We start from the raw sequence: 26798 nt of genomic DNA, 5'->3' as shown, positions 1-26798 counted from the left end.
ACATCAGATTAATTTAAATTCAACAAACACTTCGGTGACTTACTTCAGAAAAAGCGCTGACAAATAATTCTATAAAATAATACAACACAACTCAATAGACCCTAGTGAACAAAGATTTCCAAAACCATACTTTTCAATAGATAGGGAAACAGCTATCAGTCACCAGAATTAGACATGGATATAAGTTAATTTAGAACACCACAGGACATGCAACAGAAAAAGCTGAGATTTAGTTCACTTTGCCTTGAAAAAAAGTATTTTCTACAGAAAGTGCAACATTCGACTTTACCTCTTCAAAAAGTCAGTTTTCTAGAGGAGGAAGAGGAGGAGGAATGCAGCAGTTTTTCAATCTGGGATGCATTTGTCAAGCCTTCAAGTACTGCCCTGTTTTCTGAAAAGTGAAAAGAAATTCCAATGATCAGAAAATAAAGAGAAATACAGTAAAGCAAACAGTAATATATTCTGACCTTACAAAACGAAGTTTATCAAATCCACTAAAGCTGGGTGGGTCCTTCTGTATCAAAGCAATTTGCCATTAAAAAAAAAAAAAAAAAAAAAAAAAAAAAAAAAAAAAGGCTCAACAGTTTTGCAGGGGGGAGAAGGGAGAAATTGCCTTCATCCAAAAAGAAGGCTTTGTCACCTATGTGGAAAAACCTTACTTATTAATGGTGCATAGTACTACAAGCACTGTAGAAAGGAAAACTGAAGCACTATTTCTTAATGAACAACAGTGCAAGAAAGATGTAAGATGAAAGAGTAGTATTTTTATAAAAATGTGAGCTGAATCAATACCCTGACTTTGAAGAACACATACCTCTTAAACAGAATATACTCAAGACTCCTCCTTACTATCATTGCTCTTAATACATATTCCTTATAGAGCCAGAATTTCAATGTCATTGCAAAAATTATGTATTACACTGAAGTTCACCTTTGACTGCAGGATCCCTTCATGCTGAGCATGAGGTAAACAACACGCAAATGAGGCCACTCCAGCTAAATTAGAGGATTTCAGTATCTAGAGCACTCTAATAGGAAATTGAAGTATATGAACAATGGGTGTTTTCCATTCCATACTGCTTATTAAATTAATTCCTCTTCCAAATTACTGAATTACTGAAAGGTGCCCCCTCTTTTTTTTTTTCACCTCCTCTGCACTAACTAGAGATAGACTAACAGTTGGTACCATCCTTTTCAGGCTAAATTGCAAGTGAATGCTTTTATCATGAGATGATATACACAAACCCATGTCCCTTACAAATTTCCTAAAATCAACTCTTTAAAAAAAAAAAAAAAAAAAGGCAATTCCTTGCAGAAATCTTAAATACACTTCCGAATGAATGGAATTCAAATCCTCCTCTTCTTTCCCTGACAGTATTTATGAGGGGTTTGAAAAAATAAACAAATTCTACCCTGTAAGGCACACTGTAGCTGATTATGTACAGATTTTTAAACATGCACAGGAGACTTGAAAGATAAATATACATATGTATTTAACTTATTATCAGTTGTTCCTCATAATCATCAGGCACGCATCTTCAAGACATAGTATCAGATTATAAGAGCTGATTCAGGACTTCTAGAAGCTTCCCAAGTTTTACAACACGCTAGGAACACCCTTTACATCCAGGCATGATATCTGATATACACCAGTCTCTAGAAACATCATGTGATCCCATCTAGCTCTATGTTATTATGCTTGCTACCTAGATGTTCAGTTGTACCTAACCTGCTATCTCTAGCGTTAAAACCAAAGATACAGATCCTGGACGTTCAGAAGGTGGACCTTTCCAGAGCTGCATTAAGTTAGACATTTTTTTTTTTTTTCTGCATAGGAACTAGAGTTATTTTAGCCCCAAAGCATGAATCACAGTTATATAGCAGCAAACCAGACAAGGGCATTTCTATTTCTGTACAGTTTTCCACACAAAAAACTAAACACAAGCAGATGTGCAGAGACCTGGTTGGAGAGTCTGACTGTAACAGTTCAAATTTTTTCATTCGTTTGTCGGTTTGCTTACAAACCAAATCTCAGGTCTTCTAGAACTAAATTTAAGTAGAGGGTAATTTTTTGAAAAGCAATTTACATAGCATCACAAATGGGGCATAGGGGTTCAAACAGTTTTACACACAGAAAGTAGTAGATATCTGAGCAAACGTAAGCTGTAACTCATGGCCAAAAATTCTCCTCTCCCCCAAATGATTACTTCAGCTCAGATGATCCTGTTAAAAACTGGAGGCAAGTGGCTGCTCTCCTCTAGCAATTATATCAATTTGAGATTACATCAACTCTGTATGAAGTTGACTAGTTCCTCGGAGAAACCTTGGAAGGGGGAATTAAGATTATGCTTAAAAACAAGCTAACAAACCCCCAAAAAAGAACAACAAAAAACCCCATGCAAAACACAAATCCCCCTTCTCTTTACACTCCAGTGAACATCAATGTGTATGAAACTACAGCACAGCTCCAACAGGAAAGCAAAACATATTTGATAAAGCCACACTGAGCAAAGCACCAAATACTACTGTATATTTTAAGTAACAAGAAGCATTCTTTGCCCTATAGCACTACAATTCAGAGCAAGACTGCAAGGAGAACAGTAAGCAAGCTAACTGTCGCAGAGATAAGGAAAATCATGAGGCTATCAAGAAACACATGCATCAGGCCAGTAAAAACGTAGTAGTCTGGAGAAAGAGAAGAATATGACAAATAAGTGAAATCACTGAATTGAAAAATTAGCAATTCTCCTGAGTCAGGATTTAGCCTGGCATATCTAAAGAAATTACAAAACCACCAGGAATCACAAGAATGATTCAAGTGTCTTACTGTGAATGCTATACAGATGCCAGTGTTCCTACGATGGCAAGTCAAAAATTTCAAGTGTCATAATGGCCTAACACCTAACCCACCTAAGAAATTAAGTTGTCTTACAGAAGGCTATTGCACGTTAGAGAAAGTCCACATAAAGCACTTTGTCTAACAAGTCAACTCACATAAAGCTAACAACTGAACCTGTGCTTGTGTCAAAATTTGGGTGCAGGCTGATATTATAGTTAAGCCCATCTAGTGGCTAGCTACCATGAAAAAGAAAAAGGGACCTTCCCCTCCAGTATGCCATGTACTTCTCTCCCAATGTTTGTGCCATGCTCTGATGTTCAAGCAAGCCCTGTGTCTGGGGATGTTTTCCAGTATAAGTCAGCTTCAGAACCAAAGCCATACCTGCTGCCTAGGAAAGTAGCTACCTTGAGAACAACTGCTGAAGCACAGAGCTTATACTATGCCCTTTAAGAACAACACAAGAAAAACTCCATTGCACAGTGTTTTCTTACATATGGTACAGTAAGAGTTTAACGGTTCTACTTTGAAGAAACACAAGAATTTTTGTTGAGGCTGCACGTGATAATCTCCAGAGTATGCAAAGGATTAGAATGCGGGGCACCTACACAGGAATCCTGTGCTTTTTCATCCCTGAAGAAGAGAACAACATACAGTGCTTGTTGTGTATTTGTTAAAAGAGTGAGGGGAAGTGAGCTTTACATAACAGATCTCTTTGGGCCATCTCTACTGTACAATCTATCCATTTTCACTCAATGAAAATTCCAACTGAAGCTTGTTTGATTGTCTATAAATACAGCTAGTTATTCTGATGCTTTCAGCACATTTTTGACAGGGTGTACATTAAAACAGGGTGTACATTAAAGACCAATAATATGAACTATATCCCAGGAGGAAAAGGACCTTATCTACATGTCAGTCTTGCACACATTTACAGAAAAATATAAACACAAAATATTCATTTCTCCAATGCTATGTTTGCATTTTTCCCAGAAGGCTTTTTCAGATGTTAAAGCTTGATTTGCTCACGCGGCTTAAAAGAGATGTAGACACATAGCTCTGCTGTATCAATACAGAAGGAGCCCACACCTAGGGTAATCCAGCTAGGATTACTCTACTAGCTTGGTTTTAGGGCAAATCACCTCTCCCTTTCAAATTATCTGCCTGGATATTAACAACATTTTTAAGGACTCATACAAACAGGCAACATAGTCACGTCATGGTACACTAACTCAGCACTGACACCCTACACGAACACTTAACAAAAGCACAGCGAGCATCTTGGCCCGGTGCCTGGTGGCTGTGCCTGCCCACCATGCCCATGCTCCAAGCCTCCTGTCAGAGCAGGGAGCGCTGCCCTGTCCTGCATCCCACCAGCCAGGCTCCTCCCAACACACCCTGCCGCGTCTGTCGAAGAGGAACACAAGCACAACAGCAGCATGACTGTCTCGGCCTGGCACACACACTGTATTCTGGGATTTTCGCATGAGCGTCTGGTCTGTAAAGCACACCTTGTGCTCGTGTTCATTCCCTGGTTTGCTGTACCTTTGGGGAGAAGCAAAAACAATAAATCAAGCACCATGTGGGTGTATCTCTAAAATCAACTGGTTCAACTGCATTAAATCCTGTGCATATTTATTGAAGCGGCCTGAACTAAGAGTACTGAATTTAATTTCCAGAGTGTTCACGTCTCTCCCAAAGCAAATAAAATACAGAGAATATAAGTGATTTCTCATGTTTACTGTAAAAAGCCTAGATATTTTTTTCTATTATGGCTCAAACATTCTTATAATCTATAGGGACTGTAACAGTTAAACTGAAATTAGTTATTAGCAACAGTAATATTTAAATATACTAAAAATATTGTTACACATGGACTGATCGTTAGGATTCCTTAAACACCAAACAAGCAAGAAAGTTTAAATTCCCACTAACAGACAGAACAGAGAAGTTACAGTTGGGACCACAGTCACTCAACATTTAAATCAAATATAAAAATCAATTACTCAAAAGCTTCCCCAAAAAAGCATTTAAAATAAAAATAATAAAAAAATTCTCCTAAACTTACTCATTTGGCATAAAGTGGCAAAATGAGATATAAGGCTGTTAAATCATTAGACCTGGAATCTTTATGCTTAAAATTAATGCTACAATACTCTGTCCTCAAAGGAAGTCACAGTCTTGCATTGTGTACCTGCCAATTACAGTTGAGATCTAAACAGAATTTTACTAAGCAAAAGCACTCTCCTAGCTCATGCTAGTATGAGACAGCACTTCACAACTCTGACTTTCCAAATGCACTTAGAATGACAGTTTGGGGGGGATTGTGGCATGTAGTGATAGGATAATGGCTTTAAGCTGAGAGAAGGTAGATTTAGGTTAGGCATAAGGAAGAAGTTCCTCACGGTGAGGGTGGCGAGGCGCTGGCACAGGCTGCCCAGAGCAGCTGTGGGTGCCCCGTCCCTGGGAGGGTTCAAGGCCAGGCTGGACGGGGCTGGGAGCACCCTGCTCTAGCGGAAGGTCTCCCTGCCCAGGGCAGGGGGGTTGGAACTAGGTGGTCTTTAAGGTTCCTTCCAACCCAAACCATTCTATGATTCAACTAGTTATAAAATACGTATAAACCTATACTTTTTACATGTATATGTAACTGAAGTTACAAACAGACTGAAATACCATGACCTTACATTCAAATGACAATCCTTTTATTCACTACCTAGAAATAGGTTCCCATTTTAAAGATATCGTTCATATAATTCACCATTCTCTGTATCATTGACTTTGAAAATACCAGTCTGAAATAAAACTTACTACAGTAATATACTATCAAAACAGTGAAATGTAAAACTCTGAAAACTCATAGAATCATAGGATGGTTTGGGTTCGAAGGTCCCTTCCAACCCCCCTGCCCTGGGCAGGGAGACCTTCCAGTGGAGCAGGGTGCTCCCAAGGGACGGGGCACCCACAGCTGCTCTGGGCAGCCTGTGTCAGCGCCAGTGCCTCATTACCCTCTCCCTCCTTAACTGCTCAGTATATACAGCTTCATCCAGCTACTGTCAAATGACATGCTAGACCATATTAAACAGCCATGGTATGTTCTGATTTCTACAGTGGAAAAAGGATTGACTCTTCAGCTAATCTAATCCCAAGAGAAAAATAAGACCTGCCTTGGGAATGTTCAATTTTGGTAGATGACTTCTTGTACTTATTTAAAAGTACATGTATTACAATACATGTTTCTTATAATAAACATATCACAAACTCCACTGTGATTCCCTTCTATCCATCTACAGAAACATATTATTCTATCACAGTCATATTTAATAAACACTTACATAAGCTCCCATTTTGGTAAGGACATAAAAAATTAATTAGAAAACCGTTGTCCTCAAAAAGTCAGAACTACAACTGCAACTGGGCGTTAGAAACAGGTACAAGTATTTTGCCAGAACGCTCTTGGCCACACAGCTCCACAGTACAGAGAAACAGAAACTTCTACAAGGTACAAAACTGACAGACAAAAAGAAACAAAACATTGTCTGGACAGTTATTAATTTACATCACCAGCTCAAGCAGAGCCTTCTTCGAATTCCAGTTCTTGGGTAATTTAATTGCAAGCTTAAGCAGCCAGACATACATTCCAACATTAAAACATAAATGCTGACATATTCTATATGTGGGATTTAGGTTGCCAGCCTTATTAGACAAACTTTAGTCATGCAGAACAACTTGGGTAACATATTTCTTCCCTGCCCACTCTGGCTCACTAATAATAACCAGTCTAAAAAAAACCTTTTTTTTTTTTGGATACCAGCAACAAAGTTAGTTATGTGAAAATGATGGGAGAAAGCCTTACCACGGTGAAGTCAAACATGATTGACAAAACTCTCGTAAATTTTCATTATACCACATGTGCACAGTGAGCTCGTTCCTTATCAAAAAGGTCACATCCATTTCAGTTGCTGTCAAAAAAAGGTAAAAGACATAGCACATCTGCTCCAAAAAGCCTCCTCTAAGTCATTTTAAGCTTTAAATTATCTTCTGTGCCTTTTCAAGCATCAGAAAGGTCAGCTGACAAGCATTCTATCTTTCTGCAATTACTACAGTGAAACTGTGCTTTGCAGATACAAAATTGCTGAAGACAAACAATTAGGACAGTGTGAATGAAAATACAACACTGAAAATAGACACTTTATAAAGAGTTTTGAAAAATATTTTACAGCTGATGTTTTCATTGTATTGCACAGAGAAGTTGTAGAGAGCTATAGAAGTCAGGTGACTAGAGAAAAATTTAAGTCCTGTTTGCCTCACAGTGTCTAAGAACTAGAATAAACCACAATTGTACACTGGTAGCTAAATTCTCCTGTTAGCAGTTCATGCAATGAATGAAACAGAAGAGTTAAGATGATCAAGAATGTGGAAGGAGACATTTATCTTCTGTATAGGAAGAAAGTACTCCTCTACTTTACTTACAGGATTTGGGAAACAATAAAGAAATTATCATGCAGCCCTAAATACAGCAAAACACATGTTAATTTGTCTATTCTAAAGACTCACCACACTTAAAAATACATATATACACACACACACACAGACTAGCCATAGAAACGTTACCTTAGTCTCTCAGCACCAGTCTCCTTATAAACAACTTCATGTAGTCATCCTACACTAAACCTAAAACATTCTCTTGTCAGGATCCTGTGTGATAACCCGCTCTACTGTAAACAATAGTCTTGTCCTCCTTTTGCATCAGTTCATATGCAGGAACTCTTCCTATGCTAGTTTGTCTGCAACTCATTTCTTTACTTACAAAAACATTTCCATGCAAAGTACTTTCCATGTAACCCTACCTCTCCCAAACTCCTTGGTTCACAGTTTTCGTTTGTCAAGTAAATTAAATCTAGAAAGACTTAATTAAAGCTAGAAAATGCATAGTAAAAAATGGAGCATAAAACAAAAACAAAACAAAACAAATCTAACAGGAAACTAACACTTGCAAAATCACAACTAAGGGACACTCAGTGCTAAGTACTAAAAATGAGCAGCAAGGAGTAATCTCGAAACAGAATTTTTGTGAGAAAACCAAACCTACCAAACAAACCATCAACAAAAAAAACCACACTACCAAAAGACCCTCAAGCACACACTATAGAACATGACTGCCTATGTTCTACTGAGAAAGATCGCTACCTTACCTGCAAAGGAAAGAAATGCATACGGGAACAGTTCTAGAAATACAAACTGTAGATTCTAAGCAGCTTCTCATTTTCAAGCTCTAAAATTGTCACTTGATAGAAATAAATGTCTGTTATATTATGAAAAAAGCCATTAAAAAAATTAAGTCCTCTATCAAATCCAGACTGATAGAACACCAGTATTACGTATTTCTCATTGCACTGTCTCCTACAACTGTAATTCACACAAAAGGTTAATTAATTAATCATGTAACCTAAATTTCCAAACTTCCTTTCTTCTACCCTAAATATTGCCAACGAGCTGTAACCTAAAGGATCTTCTGCTGAAGTAATGAAATCATCATTCTAATTTTTCCAGCTTCCAGACAGTAAAGCCTTCATCTCCGGAAAGTAAAGTCTAAGTTAATGAAACTGAGGTGACAGACTCCTGCCCCCCCCCCCCCCCCCCCATACACTTACTTAAACATCCACAAACTCTTACATGCGTAGAATTTTCAAATTTATCTCAATGTACTTCAATTTCAGCTAAAATTGTGTCATATTGCTGATTTTTTAAAAATGTTACAGTAAGAATACAAAGTTCCACTGTAAACTTACAAAATGCCAGTGTTAAAAGTTTAAAAAAAAATAATTATGAGCATTAGGATATATTCCTTTATTGCAAGATGCCATAGATTTCGTATGTGTGACTCAGATGCATCATTCACATTTAAGATGTATGGTTTTCAAGGATAAAGTTAATTCTGACTGATATTCTGGTCTTGCTTTTCCAATGCAAGTTCCTAGACTTAAAAAAGCAAATTGAACAATAAATACAGTTACAGGAATCATCACTGATCTCACCACTACTCATCAAGATAGCACAACTTCAGAACACATCTGTTCTGCTTGATCTAGTGCAGTACAGGGGGCAATCAAGCCCTGCACACAAAACAGGAAAAGGACTCAAGCCACACACAGAGACTACTTGCTATTCACAGGTAAAGCAAAGTAGCATCAGGAATCCAGAAACAAGATCTGCTTCAACTTACAGAGTCAAAACTGCTCGTACTATAGCTGCCTTTACTACTTCTGCCTGTCACTTTATGGGAAACAACTTGCCTTATTCCATGTTGTGCATCACAGCATTATTTCAGTATCAATCATTTTCAATCTCACACTTGTTTTCTGAAAGTTAGAAAGGGATTTTAAGAACTGCAATGAGCAATCTCAGCAAATGAGAAGAAAACACTGTTATTTTATATTGAGATGAGACAGACCATGCAAGTCAAAATTTCTACACGTAAGATGATCTTGACCACCATAATTCTGTACAATATAGTTCACTAAGAGCTACCTTAACATCAGCTATCCATAGTTGACCCAATTGATTAAGGTAACTATGCTATAAAAACCTATGCTCATAACCAATCCTACTAACTTCACTAGGATTCCTCCAGAGCAAGAAGTTACAATGGCCTTTGTTGGACCATCTCCTCTGCAGAAAACCAGCAAAGAAAGAGTGCATCTGAAGAAAGCACAACCCTTTTTAATCACCTTTTCAGAAGCTCTCATGAAATTCTGAAATTCACCTTACCATATAACTGGCATTCTGTGGCCTATCACATGGAAGTATATGTTACTTCCCTGTGAAATAACTATGAGAATTAGAACATTAGTAAACTACTGTAACAACTACCCCAGGTTCCCCTTTTGTCTTGATATGAGTTTAATAATTAACCTTTACTGTTGAATAGTTAAACACTGTGCATATAGTTTACACAGTCCTTATTCTGCTATTAAACCAATTTTAAAACGGAATAGGGACTGTCCAGTTTTAAGGAATAACTAGTTAATATTTTAGTGTAAAGTGGTGAATTTTTCATGCAATTTTAAATAGTGAGGAGCACTAATTTACTAACATATGGGGGAATGTTTCTTGCAGGGATGGTGGTGGGGCCTTTTTTTACCTGAAATTTAAAGTCTTTTTCTGGGGCTAAACTTTGCACACTATCTCTTTAGGAATATAACGCAAACCTAGCACAAGTAACTTAAATGCACCATATCTTTTATGCACCCTGTTAGACAAGACCTTCCACAATAATTTTCAGTTATCTAAGCTACAGCTCAGTAAACCCACTCACCCACAGACAACAAAAACAAGAACAGCGTTCCGTAGGTATAGCAACTGAAATGCACAGCCCTGTATCCCCTCCCCAACAACACAGAAACAAGAGCAAGATGTTAAACGCATACTACTTTTTTCATGCATATTTTATACTAATAGCCTGAACAAAATTCGAAGGTTTTTATCAAATACTGCCCTAATGTACCTTCAGAAAGCAGGAGTCTTTCACGATTACAAAGAATTACGGAATTAGCAGGCAGTACTGAAAAAATCCATGCAGATAGCTTCATGGGTACCCTTCCTCCAGTTTGTTTGGTGTGGAGGGAGGAACGGAATTATTTATACATGGTCAATTTTACAATGTTCTAGATTTTCAGACATGTTTTCTTACACTCAACAAAACAACAGCAGAAATTCTCACCAAGGACTCAATGTTCTAAACTTCAGCCATAATCTCATCGTAAACAGAGAAACTCTGAGGTTTTATTTGTAATACTAAATAGTTTTCCTGCTATAAAAACAAACTTCAAAATCAGTTGGTAGAACGGCGTTTTTCCTTCCCTCAAGTCTCCCAAGTAAATTTACCTTTGGAAAAAGATTAGAAATAGCCTTATATGCAAATATGTCAAAGCCTTACATTAATGCTTTTTGCAATATTCATCTTCTTCAGCAAATACTATATATTATGTCAAACTGAAATAGATCCACATGAATTATACTAAATATAAATGGCTTCCTTACTCTTTTACAGGTAAGTCACATTGCCCATCTAAGTAACAGTTATGATCTTATACTTTTTTCTTATATTGGCAATACAGCAAGTTCAGTTCATTCTCTTCAAACACATTGTCAAAATTTTTTAATCAAAACCTGAGTTTAATTAAACAGCCTGTTAAAAGCATCACTCTCCCTATGTAATTGTGCTGATAGGAATCAGCAGCATTTACCAAAGTTCAAGCACCAGGCACCGGAAATTGTTAGATTACACATTTTTGATGTAAGGAATATATTTATCTAATGCCTTTCATACAGCATGCTTCACAAAACACATGCAGTCCTTCAAGAGCAACTTAGAAGGTTTAGAAATATGGAGGTTATTGGAATGCAGACAGCAGACCTACAGAGAGAGCACTGAGTAACTTCTCAAAAAGTAGGGCTGATCAGGTATAAAGCCAAAACAAAACAAACCCCAAAACCACCACAACAACAAAACACCAGCAAACCAAAACCAACCCACATGTCCACATGTGACTACTTCTGTACACGAGAAAACTTTCCTGAACAAAACACAAATCCAGACCTAACACCCTGGTACTTGCAATTATGTGCAGATTTGCAAGTTAAGATGCTTATGCAGTAATTGTTTCTTATCAGTGAGCAGCAGGAGTTTCATACTTGAGGGGAAATCCTCATGCTTTTTGCCTTATCTGCCAGCTATCCAACTGGCACATTGAAAAGACTTTTGTAACCAGATTTTAACAAATTTGTTTCCTAGTCAGTTCTGTTTTATTTTAATAACTAAAACAAACAAAAATTTTGTAACTTCAAACATTCTCCTGCAATAAAAAGTAAATGCTAATAAAAACCTTTTTCCATAGATGTGACGCATATGCTTAAACATGCAGAATTTACTTATAGCAACATTATGCATTTCAGAAAGCTATAAAGTCTGCATTCACAAAGAGATAATTATCACAATCTATTCAAAGTCAACACACATTACTAAAGCAGAATGGCAAAATGCCCCAATAGGTCATAGAAATAGCAATAAAGTAACTGCTACTGGAATTCTGCACAAAGTCAGTATATGCAGGAAAAATACTCTATCAAAAGCTACCCATTGGCATATGAGTTTGAAATACCTCAAAACTTGATAAAGCTGAAAACTCTTTTAATGGTGATTAAGGTACCCTCATTAGCATAATAGTGTTAATTTAAGATCTGTTTCCTCCTCTCTCACAAGACCAAAAATTTATTAACAAAATAATTTATCAAATACAGTCTCTGGTAAGTTACAGTCACAGAAGTATCATCAGTAGAGAAAAGCAGATGACCATCATACCCATGCACATCTCCACCACCCAAATGTGGTAATGTTCCTACAAAGTGTTTCAGTAAAATGACAAGCAGCAGTGCTGAAGAAGCTCTCTCCTAGCAGCTGGCAAAAAAACCCAACCAAACTCCCACACCCCCACTGACCAACAGATAATTTCATCTAATAAATGCAGAAAGCTTTAAAATGAAGAGGCAGCCCACTCTTTACTTCAGTTTCCTTGAACTTCCTCTTACTTGTCTTATGAGCCCAGTGTTCTCCTTTAGCATGGACCAATACCTGCAAGTCTGAGAAAAAGGGCACAAAGGAAATAAAAAACAACCTTTGAACATTTGGTTAATTATACATTGCTAAATAAAGGGGGTGGGGGGAACAACACACAAAACACCCTGTGACAATCAGCACAATACTTGATTACACAATTTCAGCAACATCAATGCCAATCAGTATTGGCTGCTAACCCCTAACTCAGTCTGCAGTCCTTAACCCAATTAAGACTGTGCACAACAAATGTGCAATACCACTCTTGCGCATTTATTTTTCTGCCTTAACATCATGAGTTTTATGCAATTTAAATATTTAAGTAGCTAGGGGAAAAAAGGGTAAAGTCATGAACAAAGTTAATTTATAAACATTATTATAGAATTTATTAGAGCATCTTCAACCATTTTCCTAAAAATTCCAGTTTGGGAATTAAGTTTGGGCTAACTTGCCAAGCTAAAAAATGGACATGAAACGCTAACATTTTAATTTCAGTTAAAAAGGGCAATTAGCCCTTTTTTTTCAGTTTTGCAACGTAAACTGTAAAAATTAAGTGCTAGAAACCATAGCAGACTTCTAGCTAACTGAAAGGAATTAACCTATAAAGATGAAAAAAGCAAAGCATGTACTCTCTCACAAAGTTTAGTGCAGTGCTTGATAGAACGCAAGGTATGTGTGTATGTGTGTATAATGCATCTGCCATTTGAAGTATTTAAACATCCAGATGCCTCAAAAACATCTTTCCATGGCTGAAGTGACTGTAACAATCTACTAAAGTTTCATTTCTGTATGTACAAAGAATGACTGCATACGTATTTTCACCACTGATGCAGAAAATGTGCACATTCTGTGATGGTCAGTTATTCTCACTAGGACTACTATAAATCTTAAAAGAACTACAATGCATATCCCAAGACCACTCAGCACCTGCACAAGCAAAAGGGCATCTCAGTTATTTCTGCAATTGGTCCCTTGGAGACTTGTCAACAATAAGCTGCGCCTAGACTGTTCACATTCCAGCAATCGGCTGGATGGACCAGGCAAATATTCAGCGCAAATTATTTTAAAATTTTTATTTGCTGTCTCAAGTTCTAACGCTGATTATGGTGAGGAGAAAGAAAATCTTGTTCTCTCCTTCTCTCCCAAACAAAAAAAAAAAAGAAAGCTAGGAAGTTCTCTTATTCCCCAGATAATGAGAGGCTTCCCAAATCCACCTGGCATTTACAGTAACCTGGGTGAAGGCAAAGTTGAAAAGTCACAGCACATGAAACAAGCCTTGGCAGGTGCACAGATGTAAGCAAACAGAAGAGGCAGTAGCCTGCTACTAGCCATCCTGTTCACTAGAGAATCATGAAATGCATGTGACAGTTATGATTTAAAGGAAGGACTGCTGTCACAGAATGTCTATGAAAATAAAGAGCACAGAAATAGAGCTTATGAATGCTTAGCTTAAATGAGTTCGCTATTTTAGGTATTCCTTTCCTACTTATATTCAACTTAGCCTCCAGCCCAGGATTCCCATCTCTGTACTTCCATAGGTAACACTGAACTGTTTAAGAGATTTTTCATTAAGCTCTTGCTACTCTGACATGGCAAGAATCATGCTGCAAGTTGCTTATGTGAAGTAAGCTACTAGAATGGCTCAGGTGAAGTCCGACTAAAACAGCACTTTGTTCTGTGATCTTCCCAAGAAATTGCCACAAATACGGTTTAATAACTTCCAGAAACTTAAGGATGTTACTATTTCAAACTATTGCACAGGTGCAACGTTGAAGACAGACTATCAGGTATGGTGGTTTGTCAGTTACATAATTATTAAATAGAGGGGACGCATAATTAACAATCTAGAAGCAGCTCTGGAACCTCAGCAATTTTGTCTAAGGCCTGCTCTATGGTAAGAAGAGGAAACAAGCAGCTAAAAAAAATAAATTTAAAATCCATGCACATAAGGAGCTAGTCATTTTTCCATTCCACATCCAAACCCCCTTCACTCTCCTCTGTGCCCGTATTTAGCTCACATCTCTATGCTGTTCTGGCTCAACCGACCATCTTTAAGAAAAAAAGAAAAAAGAAAAAAGCAACAGAAAGTTCTCCACCGTCACACACAGAGAAACGTGAGCTTTTACTAGGATAAAGTCTTTGTCAGCATGCCTTAAATTTCTATGTACAAGGGCACATTATTATAACTTAAACTCCTCCATTCTTGTGGAATTTCACTACAGTAAATGGACTTTAACCAACGATCTATCTCACTGCTGTTATTAAAATATAAGAGTTGAAAAAAATATTAACACCCTCTTTTACTCTTATACTATCACTGTTGTACAAAGACAGACTTGTACTGTCAAGACTGGGTTCAACTACAAACACATTAGTTCTGTCTACTTGAAGTACACATACATATTTTAGCAAAGCAACATGGTTATAACAGAAGCCTGGAAATTCAGACTTTATCCCGCATTCTGCAGAATATAAATCTTAGCACTGACTTTGCTGCCTAAACTCCCAAATTACCAAACTCTGATTTAGTGTTTAACTATACGTTCAACAAGTACATACACAAAGTTTAGGTCAAGCTGACCCACCCTCTCCAGTCATCAAAACTGATGAATTAACAGACTTCTAATCAAGGGAGTCAACCTTGGGAAACAAAGAACAGATAATGATAAGAACACCATTACCTAAATTATGCAGAAAGAAGCCTTCAAGTGAGAAAGTTCTGGCTGCAAGAGAAGGCAAGCTGATAAGGTGTTGCAATCCACAGAAAATTAGTTCAAAGCAGGAGAAAGGTAATTGTGGTAACGGGATATCAAAACCTCCAACTCAAACAATAACCAACCTATGCGAATAAAAAGGAAATAAATGAAGCCATGAAGGAAAAAACCCCACACAGATTTTACACATATTTCACCTCATTATCTTTCAACCCAATAGCTTCTCAGCTAAATAATCGTTAAAAATCAGATCATTCTTTTAAACTTTCTCACTATCTTTCCAGATAGATGTAGAATAATTCCCCCACCGAAAACGGGTCCAGGAAAGACAGAAGAGGGAAGACTCTAAATATGATTACATTTTAAAGCTCAAACTACTAAAGATAGAGAATAGAAATGGAAAAAAATCCCAGAAGTATCAACATTGCCCTGCATGATTCAGCAAACTGCAGTCATGTAGCCTGCACAAATGTCCACGTCATACATTTAACTTAAATATTCACAGGAACAGTAACATATAACTATTTAAAGAATCCATTAACCATATACAAATGCAGACACTAATATGGAAGATCTAACCTGATCAGTTTTCTGAAGAATCACAGTAAGTAAAACAAAAACATAGCAAGATTGGCTAAATTATGGAGATTACACACAAGAACACAGACTTATTATTTCTGGATTGCAAAATTCACTGCTAGTCTAACATGTGTATAATTTATACACTATAAAATGAGATGTCATTAATTAATCTGTCCTGTTGAAAAATAATGCGGATTATGCAGAAAGCAGGAATTCCTGAAATAGTGTTTTAAACAGGTTTGAATGCTCCAACTATCACCATCAGATCCTGTGCTGAACAGTATTATGCAGCCATGGAACTTGGCATTTTCAAAGTAATGGTATTCAGTATTAAGAGAAAAATAAACAAATAGTTACCACTTTGCAATAATTATTCACTTGACATTTTGTGTCACTACCCTAGTGGGATCTCCTTCCAAATGTCTCTGGCTCTCTATTTTCACACAAAAAGAAGTTAAGAATTTTGAACCATAAAATCCGTATTGCTCTACAGAACCACACTAGGAGGTGAAGGTGGCAGATCTGACATAGACAGCGGGCAGCAGGGGCAAGCTGGACTGTCTGCAGAAGAACAGAAAACAATCAAGACCAAAAAGGTCACTTGACAATGATAGGTCTGTCTTTTACAAATCATCTGAATTGTGATTATGAATAAAATACCTGTTGAAGTAGATAACCATAAGTCATTTTTATTCCCATGAACATTTTCAAATAGAATCCATAGCATGGGAAACACAGGATCTCAGAGGAAAAGGATATCTCACAGTGACAGAGTAATGTTGCTGTGGAGTTCAGCCTAGTCCTTCATCAGGGTACATGAGATCCAAATTACGCTACACTGGCATTAAAAGAAAAGACGCAGATTATAGTTTAAAAGTAGCAACACAGTTTGTTAGACAAATATGTTACATGTTCCATGACCACATAATGTATTATTCTTAAAACAGTATAAATGAAAATAAATGTCACACATTAAACATCTGTAGCACACCACCTCTATCTTCTTTGGCTCTATAGAAAGCAGAATATAAAAGAGTCTGTGCCCAAATTCATTACATTTGACAAAAAACCTAACACTAACACAAGAATGACTAATGGCCACACAGCAGTTTCCCTTGCAATACAAAACTTTTACTATGATTGACAGCCTGCAGTATGTGTTGGAACAGTTTGCAAACTCTATACTATTTTACCAAGCTCCTGATCAAGGCTTACATGTTCTCCTCTCTGTGGTATTGCTGGCAATACAGAATTTTGTTTTACAGTAGGGTTTTACTAGATAACTATATTTTATTTCATCAGAAGTGCCCTTCTACCTCTTGACCTTTTATTTCTAGTTTAGAAACTGCAGTCCGAGTACAAAATACAAAAAAGGAGACCAAGTCACTCCATACATCTGTCCTGTGGCTAAAGCTTTTTCTTAAAAAAAAAAGTTGTATTATTTGTTTTGTTATTAGAACCATGAATTATCCAAGCCAAGGTGCAGAGAGAAAAATTCAACCAGCTTGCTGGTTTAGCTACACTTAGTTAAACAAACATGAACTCAGAATACTTTCTTACTCTTAAAAAAACTTTGCACCCATCTGGACACATAGTGAAATGTAAGAAATTCCATTTAAACATAAGAAAAAACTTGTTCAGCATGAGGGCGTTTGAACATTAGAACAATTACCCAGTGAGGTTGCAAAGTCTCCATCTTTGAATATGCTCAAAATCTAACTGGACAACATCTCAAGGTGCCTGCTCTAGTTGGCCCTGCTTTGAGCAAAGGGGTTGGATCACCAGAGGTCCCTTTCAACCTCAACCATCCCGCAATTCAGGTTTTCTTAAATGTCTACTTTTGCCAAAGATGATGACAAAAGAAAGGTTCAAGAAGAAACAACAGATCATTGGGATAATACCTGACACCTGCAAATCTTTCTTAAAAGTCATCATCTCTATTTTATAGTTTTACAGCCTACATGAAACATGTGAACAATTTACACAACTCAGAAACTAATGCTTTCTTGAAACCAACTCTGCATGAAATTTTAGCTACTACAAGCAAATAACTGCAAAGGAAACACTGTGGAAAACAGCATTAAATAAGAATTACTTCTCACAACTATTCTATTTAGAAATGAAAATAACTGACTGAAGTAGCAAGTCAAACTGTACTACTGATGACTGTCTCTGCTCAAATGAATTTCCTGTGAGAAGAGTCACAGAACTTCTTAAAGGACCATTCCTATGGCACAGATGTCCCTCACTAGGAGTCAGCTGGAGAAGCCTCCAGTTTCCCTTCCTGATACTAGTTCGTATCTTAATGTAAGGGAACAAGCATAAGGAAAATTAATGGAAGCTAAAATTAGTTTCCTGTCCAGACAAGTGTTTGAGTGAACACATCACCCTGGTCTTTAGAGATTCTAAACTCCTGTAAAACTGCTCAGGAAGGAGCCAAACAACTCTGTCCCTCCTCATAAAGAAAACAAGGAGTATCACATGAAGTTTGCAGCTAACAGGCTCAAAAACAGAACAGAGGCATGATTTATTCACACAGCACATAAAGCATGGTGCTTATTGCCAAAAAACACGGCAGATGCAAAAACCATACACAGGCTCAAAGGCTTTTAAAAATTAAGTATAGCCATGCATTAAAAATCCATACAAAACATCATCCCCACTGAGAGACTGGGAGAGCTGACCTAAGGAGTAACCCTATACGCTTGCCTAGAAGAGAGTGTAATAATAAAGCACCTGCTGTCAAATACTGCTTAGCTGTGGGAAATAAGCAGGACTTGAAACAATGGTCCTGTCACCTACCAGGATCCAAGAGCTTTAGGCTTCAAGAGAGAATTGCAGATTAGCCCAGTATGGCTGTTCCTGTGAAAAACATGTCTTTGCACTGCCCCAAAAAACAAAACCCCAAACCAAACAGAAACAGTAAACTAAGATGACTGCTCCAGCACATCACTTCTACAAAATAGAGGTGAAACTATCCATATAATATAATATCCATATAATATCCATATAATAAAATATGCATATACTATCCATAAAATATTTAGCTCCCTAATGCTGCCTGAGAAGATAATCTGCTTCTCTACCTTTCATAGCCTTTTTTTAAAACCATGCAAAGAAACCAATGTGGACTAAAGACAGATCTTTCCCATCATTACTGTAATTTAAGCAGGACTGACCATTTTATTTAAATGACAAAAGGCTTCCAATGACTTATAAATGGCTACTAATACAAAGCTGGAAGAAAAGTAACCTGCAATTTCTGGAAAAAAAAGATGCAGTATTTCAGTATTTCAAATATGTATTAAGATATTGAGCCAAGAAACAAGCAAACAACCAGCCCCAAAATCACACCAAACCCAAAACAACCCCACAACCCTTTCTTGTAATCTCAAACCTGAAAATAGTTCACGTAACTGTCAGTCACACAGCTCCCTACTCCAAAAAACAATCATGAAGAGCATACCACTATAAATACAGTTCAACACTAGAAAGGATATTATATACGCTGGCACAGAAGAGCAGTACCTATACTGCATCTCACAATCTGATAATCCAAAATGCTTATCAACAAATTTCTGGAAACATGGGCTTCTCAAAGCTGTTCAAGAAAATCCTGCCACCTTCCTCTAACCTAGCAACATAAGCAGGAATCCCAGCAAATCATAACTAGGATGGCTAGATACAGACTAACATAACTGTACCCTTGAACACTTAATCTTTTCAGTAATTATCACCACTATGAATAGTACAAAAAAAAACCCCAACCAAACGCAGCAATTGAATAAACCACAAAAAGTACTTATTATTTGTACATGGAGCCACAATGACCTTCCCTTCCTAAAGGGCATACCACATTTTTTACACAAGATACAAAATTAATTTTCTTTACGTTTGTTCTTTCTGCATACTATTCGTTTCTTCAGACCGACACTGTCATTATGGTGAAGTTTCCATCTCAAAAAACAGGTTGCAGCAAGACTGTAAGCCCCCTCGAAATTATGCAGACTCACTTATTTGGTGAAGATACAGCTTCAAAAAGCTTCCTATATTCCCAAAACATCACATCCCTCATATGTGCAGTCTTGTTTTTAAAAGAAAGAAAGAGTATGGTCCATGCTGAAAGACAAGGAAATGTAGGAAGCAAAACATTAAGCAGCCTCATGGTAGAGTGAGTCTATCAACTGCACACAGTTTTTCCTACTTGGTAGTTTTGACGTACTTGGCAGGGGGGAAAACAGCTACCCAAAACCTTGCTAAAACTTGAAAGCAATAGCATATTTGGAAACAAATCTTGCCAAATGCACTCTTCTGCTACAAATCTGTTTGACTGCAGTAGGTCACACAAAGTCCATACTCTGTGATCAGAACTGAATGCTCATGTTGACAGACTCAGCAATTCCAGTAAAGTATGGCTTCATGCATAAATAATCAAGGCATGCTTCCAAGCACCACAAAGAAAAGAAAACAAACAACAACCAAAAAAAGTAAACCCAGGACTTTGTATTTGTCCTTCAAAAAACAAAACCAAGGTGTCTGGTACCAAACACATCCATGGGTCCCCAATTTTTTTTTTTTTCTGAGGAAAATACAAACAACCTTCAGCAACACCAGACTCTGAACGCATACCCATTAACTTTCAGTCACAATAAGAAAGAAGAAATACTTCACAGGTATCTATCTGACAGAACTTCATCCTCCATAGGACAGAGATTTAGGCACCTCACGAATAAAGCAGCCCTCCTGCAATTCCACCCTGCATACATTACAGAAACAAAGGTGTCTCCCCTCAACCTGACACTTGCATCTGCAGAGAAGAGACTGCTCTGAGTCTTGCAGACTATCTCACAGTGAAAAACACTGACTGCTGAAACCAGACAGAGGCAGTCTGGATTAAACAGATGGCACTCCATTTAGAACAGTTTCACTGTTAGCAACATGATAATGGCATTCCTCCTGGAACTCTTCTCATGCGCTCCCTATAAAAAAGCCCTGAAAACCAGAAGCACCTTTACATCAAGATATTAAAATAAAAAAAGGCACTACAGCCTGTCCTAAAAATCTGTCAGCATAACGCCATAACCCAGTGTTTTTTTCTCATTCTTATAAGAGATCTAAGAATTCAAGCCTTCATAACTCACTGAGCAGTTAACTTTTACCAGTCTCTTTTCGGGTGAAGGGGACCATGTACTCAACCTTGAGGAACAGAAAAAATAATTACCCAGACACCAACGCAATCGACCCTTCACAATTACACAGCCACACCAGGAGAAACGCCGACCCCCCCGCGGCAGGTACTCCACGGCCCCAAGCACCTGGCTCGCGCAAATCGCGGCTGCCCGTAGGACTCCGAACCGCCGCTCACCGTGCAGCGCCGTTCCAGGGTCCCGGGGCGCCCCTCCGCCGCCCCTGCGGAAACAAACAGCGAGGCCCTTTTACGATGTGTCCGCTGAACGCCAGCGAGCTGCTCCCGGTGCCCGTCGGGCCTGCCAGCACCTCCGGCTCCCCCCACGACTTCTTCCCCGCGGGAGGCGAGTCCCGCGACAGGCAGCGGGAGGGCACTGCCCCGGGCCCCGCCGCCGCTCCGCCGCTCCTCGCCGCCAGGGCCGGGGCCGCGCGGGGCCGGGGATTACATAACGGCTAGGTACGGGATGCTGCCCCCGCCCGCCCCTCCGCGGCGCCGGGAGAACCGCCGGCCGGGGTGTGGGGGAAAGGGAGGCCGAGCGGCGGCGAGGGCGGGAGGAGGTAGCGGCGACTCGCGCCCCCGCACACGCAGACCCTGCGGGATTCCGTCCCTGCTCGCGCACCCGGCAACGACCGGCGGGCAGCAGCCCACCAGCGAAAGCGGGAGCGCTTGGTGTCGGCCTAGGCCCCGCCCGCCGCCGCCACCCAACGGCTCCGGTACCGACTGCTATTGCCGCCGCCCCCTCACCCTTGTCTCCTCTGCTGCCACCTCCAGCCACTGCCAACCCCACAGCTCAACAACGCACCCGCCCATTGGGCCGCTCCCGCCCCCAACAAGCCCCGCGCTGATTGGCCACTTTCTCCTCCGCCTCTCCCTCCTCCTACCGTCCCCAGCTTCCCCGCCAGAGCTGGCGGTACCGCTCCGTGTGCGGGACCTGCCTGCCTGGCGACAGGAGGGCAGTGAGCCGCGGAGGGCTGGGGGGCGCCCGCGCTGCCTTCTGCAAGCCAGCGGGAGCAACCGGAACGGAAGCTGCCTGGAACCCTCGTGGCTGGCTACGCTTCCTGGAGCGGCCGGTCCCTAGCGAGACTTCCGCTTCCGGGTGGCCGCTGCGTCCTGAAGGAGGGTCACGGAGCGGGCAGGTGTGGTGGGTCTGTCGGCGGGAGGGGCGGGCGTCCTCTGGGACTCGTCTGCGCCGTTGCCCACCCTGGGAGCGCCTATGTGCGGGCTGGGCTCGGGAGGGGAGGGGGTGGTGGGGATGGCCGCCGCTCCGGCGGGTGCTGCTGAGCGTTTCTCCGCGCGCCGTTAGCCGAGCTTGCGCGCGCCCCGCCTTCCCCGCGGCCTCGGAGTGCCCTTTCGGCCCTTTTTTTGCCGGTTGCGCTGGCGGAGGGTTCCCGGCTGGTGCTGCAGGGCAGCCTGCTGGTCCTGACCCGCGGGCGCCAGTGTGCATGTGCGCATAAGCCCCTTTCTTGTAGGAAGGTAAGTATTGGTAGGAGAGAGGCCTTGGGTTTTTATGGTGAGGCTGTAGACCGGGGTGCGGGTTTGGGTAATGACCGCATTAGAGTTCTTCAGGTTTCGTTCTGCAAGAGAATCCTCTTTGCTGGCCTCTGCAGCTTGAGGTCTTCAAGAGTTACAGGCTTCAAAGCTGTGTTCTTTGCACCATTGCATTCCAGTCAATTCTTCTAAACATTAAGGACTTTAAATCTCTTCTTTGCTACCAGATATGTGTTAAAGTGGGAAAACTTGGCTCAAAGTCTCAGCAGCTTTGTGAAAATAGAGAATTAAAAGCCATCATGATTTTCTTCCAGTCACTCCTGATCTCACTGAAAATGTTCGCCTTCCCGTCTGCCTTGATCACTGTTTTTAATAAGAACCTTAACATTTTCATAGTTCTTTCAAGAGTGTATCTAAATAACGCCTATATTTCCCAGCCTCATGAAATGAGTAGTAAGGTGCATCTCCTTGTCCACTCATCTGCCTTGTACCTGTTTATCACTACAGTTATGTTTGACTGAATAGGAGGCAACTTAAAAGGAGCTGTGGAGCTAAGTCTTTGTTTTTCATTTTTTTCTTCAGAGCTTCGTCATCATAGTTCTGCCATACCTAAATCAGAAATTTCAAAACTGGACTGTGAGCTTTTTGAGCTACTTTGAAAAGCCTGCAAGTTGGCGGGCTCTGATGTTGTTAAAGTGCATTTATAGACATTGGAAACAATTGCTTTTCTGGCACAAAAAAAATTACGTAACTGCTCATTAATGTAATGGTGGTGGTGACTTAAAACACAGTAATGCTTAAGTCTGCACGGTTTGCCTGTTGTGCTTAATCACCAGCTTCTGAAATGCAGCACAAAGTCTCTTAGCTCTTTGTTCTGCATTGTACTGTGTACAATGGAGAAGATGCTTCATGTGAAGTGTTATGTACTCTGGAATACCTCTTGTAACCTCCCTGTTTTTCCTGTACAGGGTATTGTTCTCTGCAAGCGTGTGAAAATAAGCTGATACTGTCCAAGAAATAAAAAACCTCTTTTCCTGTAGGTATGGGGCATGGAAATGAACATGGCCATGGCAAAATGGAACTCCCTGACTACAGGCAATGGAAGATAGAGGGTACTCCACTAGAGGAAGTCCAAGAGAGGCTAGCTAAACGGGGTCTTAGGGATCCGTGGGCTCGGTAAGTCCAAGAGCCTCAGAAACAGTCTGGATATCTCATCTTGTAGCATCAACCAGGCCTTGTCATTGCAGATTATTCTTTCTTCAATGAAACTAGTGAAAATGCATCTGGAATATACTAGACAGATTTTCAGTTAAGTCTTTGTTTAGTTTTTTGCATGGAGGTCATGCCTTGCATTGCTTTGACCAGTCTTCGCATTTTGTAAGGCACTCTTGCACTTTGTGATGTTTGTGCCAGATCTGTTTCAGCATGAATGACCAATACCTCATCCACCAAAACACATAGGTAATATTACAAATTGACACATAAGTAAGCCTATCCCTTCTCAGGGAAGAGATTGTGTGCTCAGATCTTGCTGAAGTTGCTGGAACTTACATTGACTTTGAGAGTAGGAATAGCGTTCCTCATATACAACAGGAGGCCTTTACTTGAAAAGAAGAAATGTACTAGCATACAATGTGGATTTTGATTCAACAGAGCATTTAATTTTGCTAAGCAGTGAATGATATAATGGAAGATAAGGGGAATGACATAATGGAAGATCAGATTTTTACCTTTTCAGTTGTCCCACTCAACAATGAAGAACACCACCTCTTTCTTCAGCCAGAGCAAATCTGGATCATTTAGGCAGATGTTAAAACAGGGCTTAAAGTATTTCTCCCACATGGTGAGTTGTGTAATACTTTGCTCAAGTAGTCTTTAATCTTGGGGAATAAAAATGCTAAATGATTTGTGCTGTGTAGTCTGGTTCTTCTGTAAGGGAAAAGCTGTATGAGGAAACTGTTCCAGAGGCCTTCATAGAAAAGGCTCTGCTTCAAATAACTACAAGAAAAACGTAAGAGCAAACAGGTAACCTGTTAAAAAGTTGTTAACGTGCTATAACCTCTAGGTGGCTTTGGGTTTCACAGCACTTTTTCCCCTCCTTTGAAGCAGTTTTAAGGCTGTAAGCATGGAGTAAAACAGTTTTGATGATGACAAGAAGCATTTGACGTTTGAGTCCTTAGGATTATCGTTACTGTTAAACTTTACAGGCCTGTGGCACATTTATTTTGCTTCTGTTTCTGTGGAGTGCAAGCCGTGTTAGCTTTTCTTGTTTTTCCCCTTTGCTTCAGACAAAATTGTTTACAGCAAGCGATAGGCTTATTCCCATTTTAAAAAAGGACACAGTTTAATATCACAAATTTAAACTAACCTTTTAGTGCATACAATTCCAAGTTCAGGTAGTGCTGGAAAACAGCAAACTGGAAAAGAGCTTGTTTAGTATTTTTTGCCCCTCCTAGATGAAAAAAATTAATAATTTTCTGGTAAAAGAAGGGGATTGAGCCAATTATTTGAGCAGTTGAAATAAGGAACAAAACCAAGCTCTTTAAGCATGAGATGATTCCTCCTGAACTTTCAAAATTTTATGTAAGGTAATAGAACAAGTACAAGTATCAAGACAGTCTTTCTTAACAAAGGAGAAATTAAAGTATCAAGTTATTTGCTTCAGTAACCAGGAAGAAGATTCCATTGTTAATACCTTGCACTAGAATTCTTGAAAAACTAAACCTCTCTAGGACTTCCCTCTTTGGTGTGTTAAGTTCCTTTTAACAGGGGATCAGCTTTCCACCTTTGTAGCAAATGCACATTAATGTACATATTCAATACAGAATAAGTTGTGTGATAGATGTCGTATTTGGAAACCTAAGCTTTTATCAATTAGCACCCTATACTAGCATCTAGAAGATGCTTTTCTGTGCCAATATGCCTTCATTGTGAGTCACAGAAACCACCTGCAGAAGGGGATTATCTATAAACATAAATACCTGACACCCCTCCTGGTTCAAAAAAAAAATCTTCTCCTGAAATAACGATTCTGAATTTATTGCTTATTTCTGTGCAAATGTTTTTTTTCCTTCTCTTAAGGACTTTAAATTCTTAGAAGAAACAAACTGTAGCTACCTATAGAGATTACACTGGTTGTGCTACACATAAATACAGTCAGTTATAGCAATGGCTAACATTTCACTAACAACATAGGTTGAAAGCAGTAAGGCAAAACAATATAAATATTCTGCACATTTTTAGCTAAACGCAATCCTCTCAGCTTTTTTTTTTTTAAATTGGTTTTAGTAGTTTTTTCTGACCCTAATATAGTTACATGTCATATTGTGAAACAGAAAGTGGGATGAGTTTTCTATGGCTGGAAAAACTTCCCCTTTTAAGATCTAACTATGCTAGGTACTGTCTAACACAGTGACTAGCCTTTGTAGTTACTCCATCCTGTGCATATGGTAGCGGGTTTTGATTTTGTTTCAGAGTGTGAACAGAAGACAACAATTACATAGGTTAGGGGAGGTGATTCTGCTACTATAGTTATGTTGTTTCCTAGTATTACTTGTGTCTCAAATTATATACACAAAGGGTTAGAGTTAGTATCACAAACTTCACTTGTGGCAACTCCTGTTACTTAAATGATACTGAAGTGATAGAAATGTTACAGTCTCAATGTATATCTAGCTGAAATACCTTCATCTTCCAGCTGCCCCCACCGCCCCAAACAAGAAGTTCCTGTTAATGTTTATCACAGTGGCTCCACTGATCTTGTTTTATTCTTTTTGTTTTGTTTTTCTTCTAGTAATGAAGCCTGGAGATACATGGGTGGCTTTGCAAAACCTGTCACCTTAACAGAAGTCTTTACTAGGGGACTCAAGTGGGGATTTGCAGCTTTTGTCATAGCTCTTGGCATCGAATACACGCTATTTCCTCCAAAGAAGAATGGAGGCCATCACTGAAGATCAAATATGACTACTTACTAATTAGTAAGCTGAAACATAGATAAGCCTGCTCACTCTGTACTTACATGCATATTAAAGTCTATCACAGGCAAAAACATGTTTCTTTGATTTTATTATACTTTTGTGGAAGGATCAAAACACATAGCCAGAGCAATTTACCTGACTTCAGTCTGGGGGAAAAAAAAAAACAACCCCAAGACAGACATAGGCTCTTGGTTTTACTGTACCATCCTTAAAAGAACAGGGGAACCTGTCAGCCCAGCTTTTTCAAGCTCTGCCAACATTCTATTAAATGAAAGTGTGAAGTGTGTTGCTTTTAAGAGAAAAATTGTATTAATTACACATTTGATAATTATTATTTGCTAGTAAGTGGTAATGAATGACTTGTCATTCTTAAAAGTACAGTTTGTTACTGTTCACTCTT

General features: G+C 39.3%; 2 protein-coding genes across 4 annotated transcripts in view; one reads left to right on the top strand and one right to left on the bottom strand.

Annotated features, from left to right (window-relative positions):
• The window catches only part of HYCC2 (hyccin PI4KA lipid kinase complex subunit 2), a 55791-nt gene extending 34120 nt beyond the window's left edge, over positions 1-21671 (bottom strand). For both annotated transcript variants that reach the window (XM_080400574.1, XM_080400575.1), the window contains exons 1-2: positions 21111-21671; positions 290-391 (exon numbers count right to left, since the gene is read on the bottom strand). The gene's annotated coding sequence lies outside the window, so the exon portion shown is untranslated. The remainder of the gene's footprint in view (positions 1-289; positions 392-21110) is intronic.
• A 120-nt stretch (positions 21672-21791) lies between these two features.
• NDUFB3 (NADH:ubiquinone oxidoreductase subunit B3) lies at positions 21792-26469 on the top strand. 2 transcript variants are annotated; one of them, XM_080400625.1, is made up of 3 exons: positions 21792-22069; positions 23462-23597; positions 26215-26469. In XM_080400625.1, the coding sequence occupies exons 2-3, from the start codon at positions 23464-23466 to the stop codon at positions 26369-26371; spliced, it is 291 nt and encodes a 96-aa protein (XP_080256751.1). In that variant the 5' UTR covers positions 21792-22069; positions 23462-23463; the 3' UTR covers positions 26372-26469. The 2 variants fall into 2 exon arrangements, with proteins under 2 accessions (XP_080256751.1, XP_080256752.1); XM_080400626.1 differs by lacking the exon at positions 21792-22069 and adding an exon at positions 22195-22406.
• The last annotated feature ends 329 nt before the right edge of the window (positions 26470-26798 follow it).

This window comes from Falco punctatus (genome assembly GCF_963210335.1).
Source record: "Falco punctatus genome assembly, chromosome: 8".
Lineage (NCBI taxonomy): Eukaryota > Metazoa > Chordata > Aves > Falconiformes > Falconidae > Falco > Falco punctatus.
Note: the sequence above shows the minus strand (reverse complement) of the source record. Positions and strands in the feature narration are given on the sequence as shown.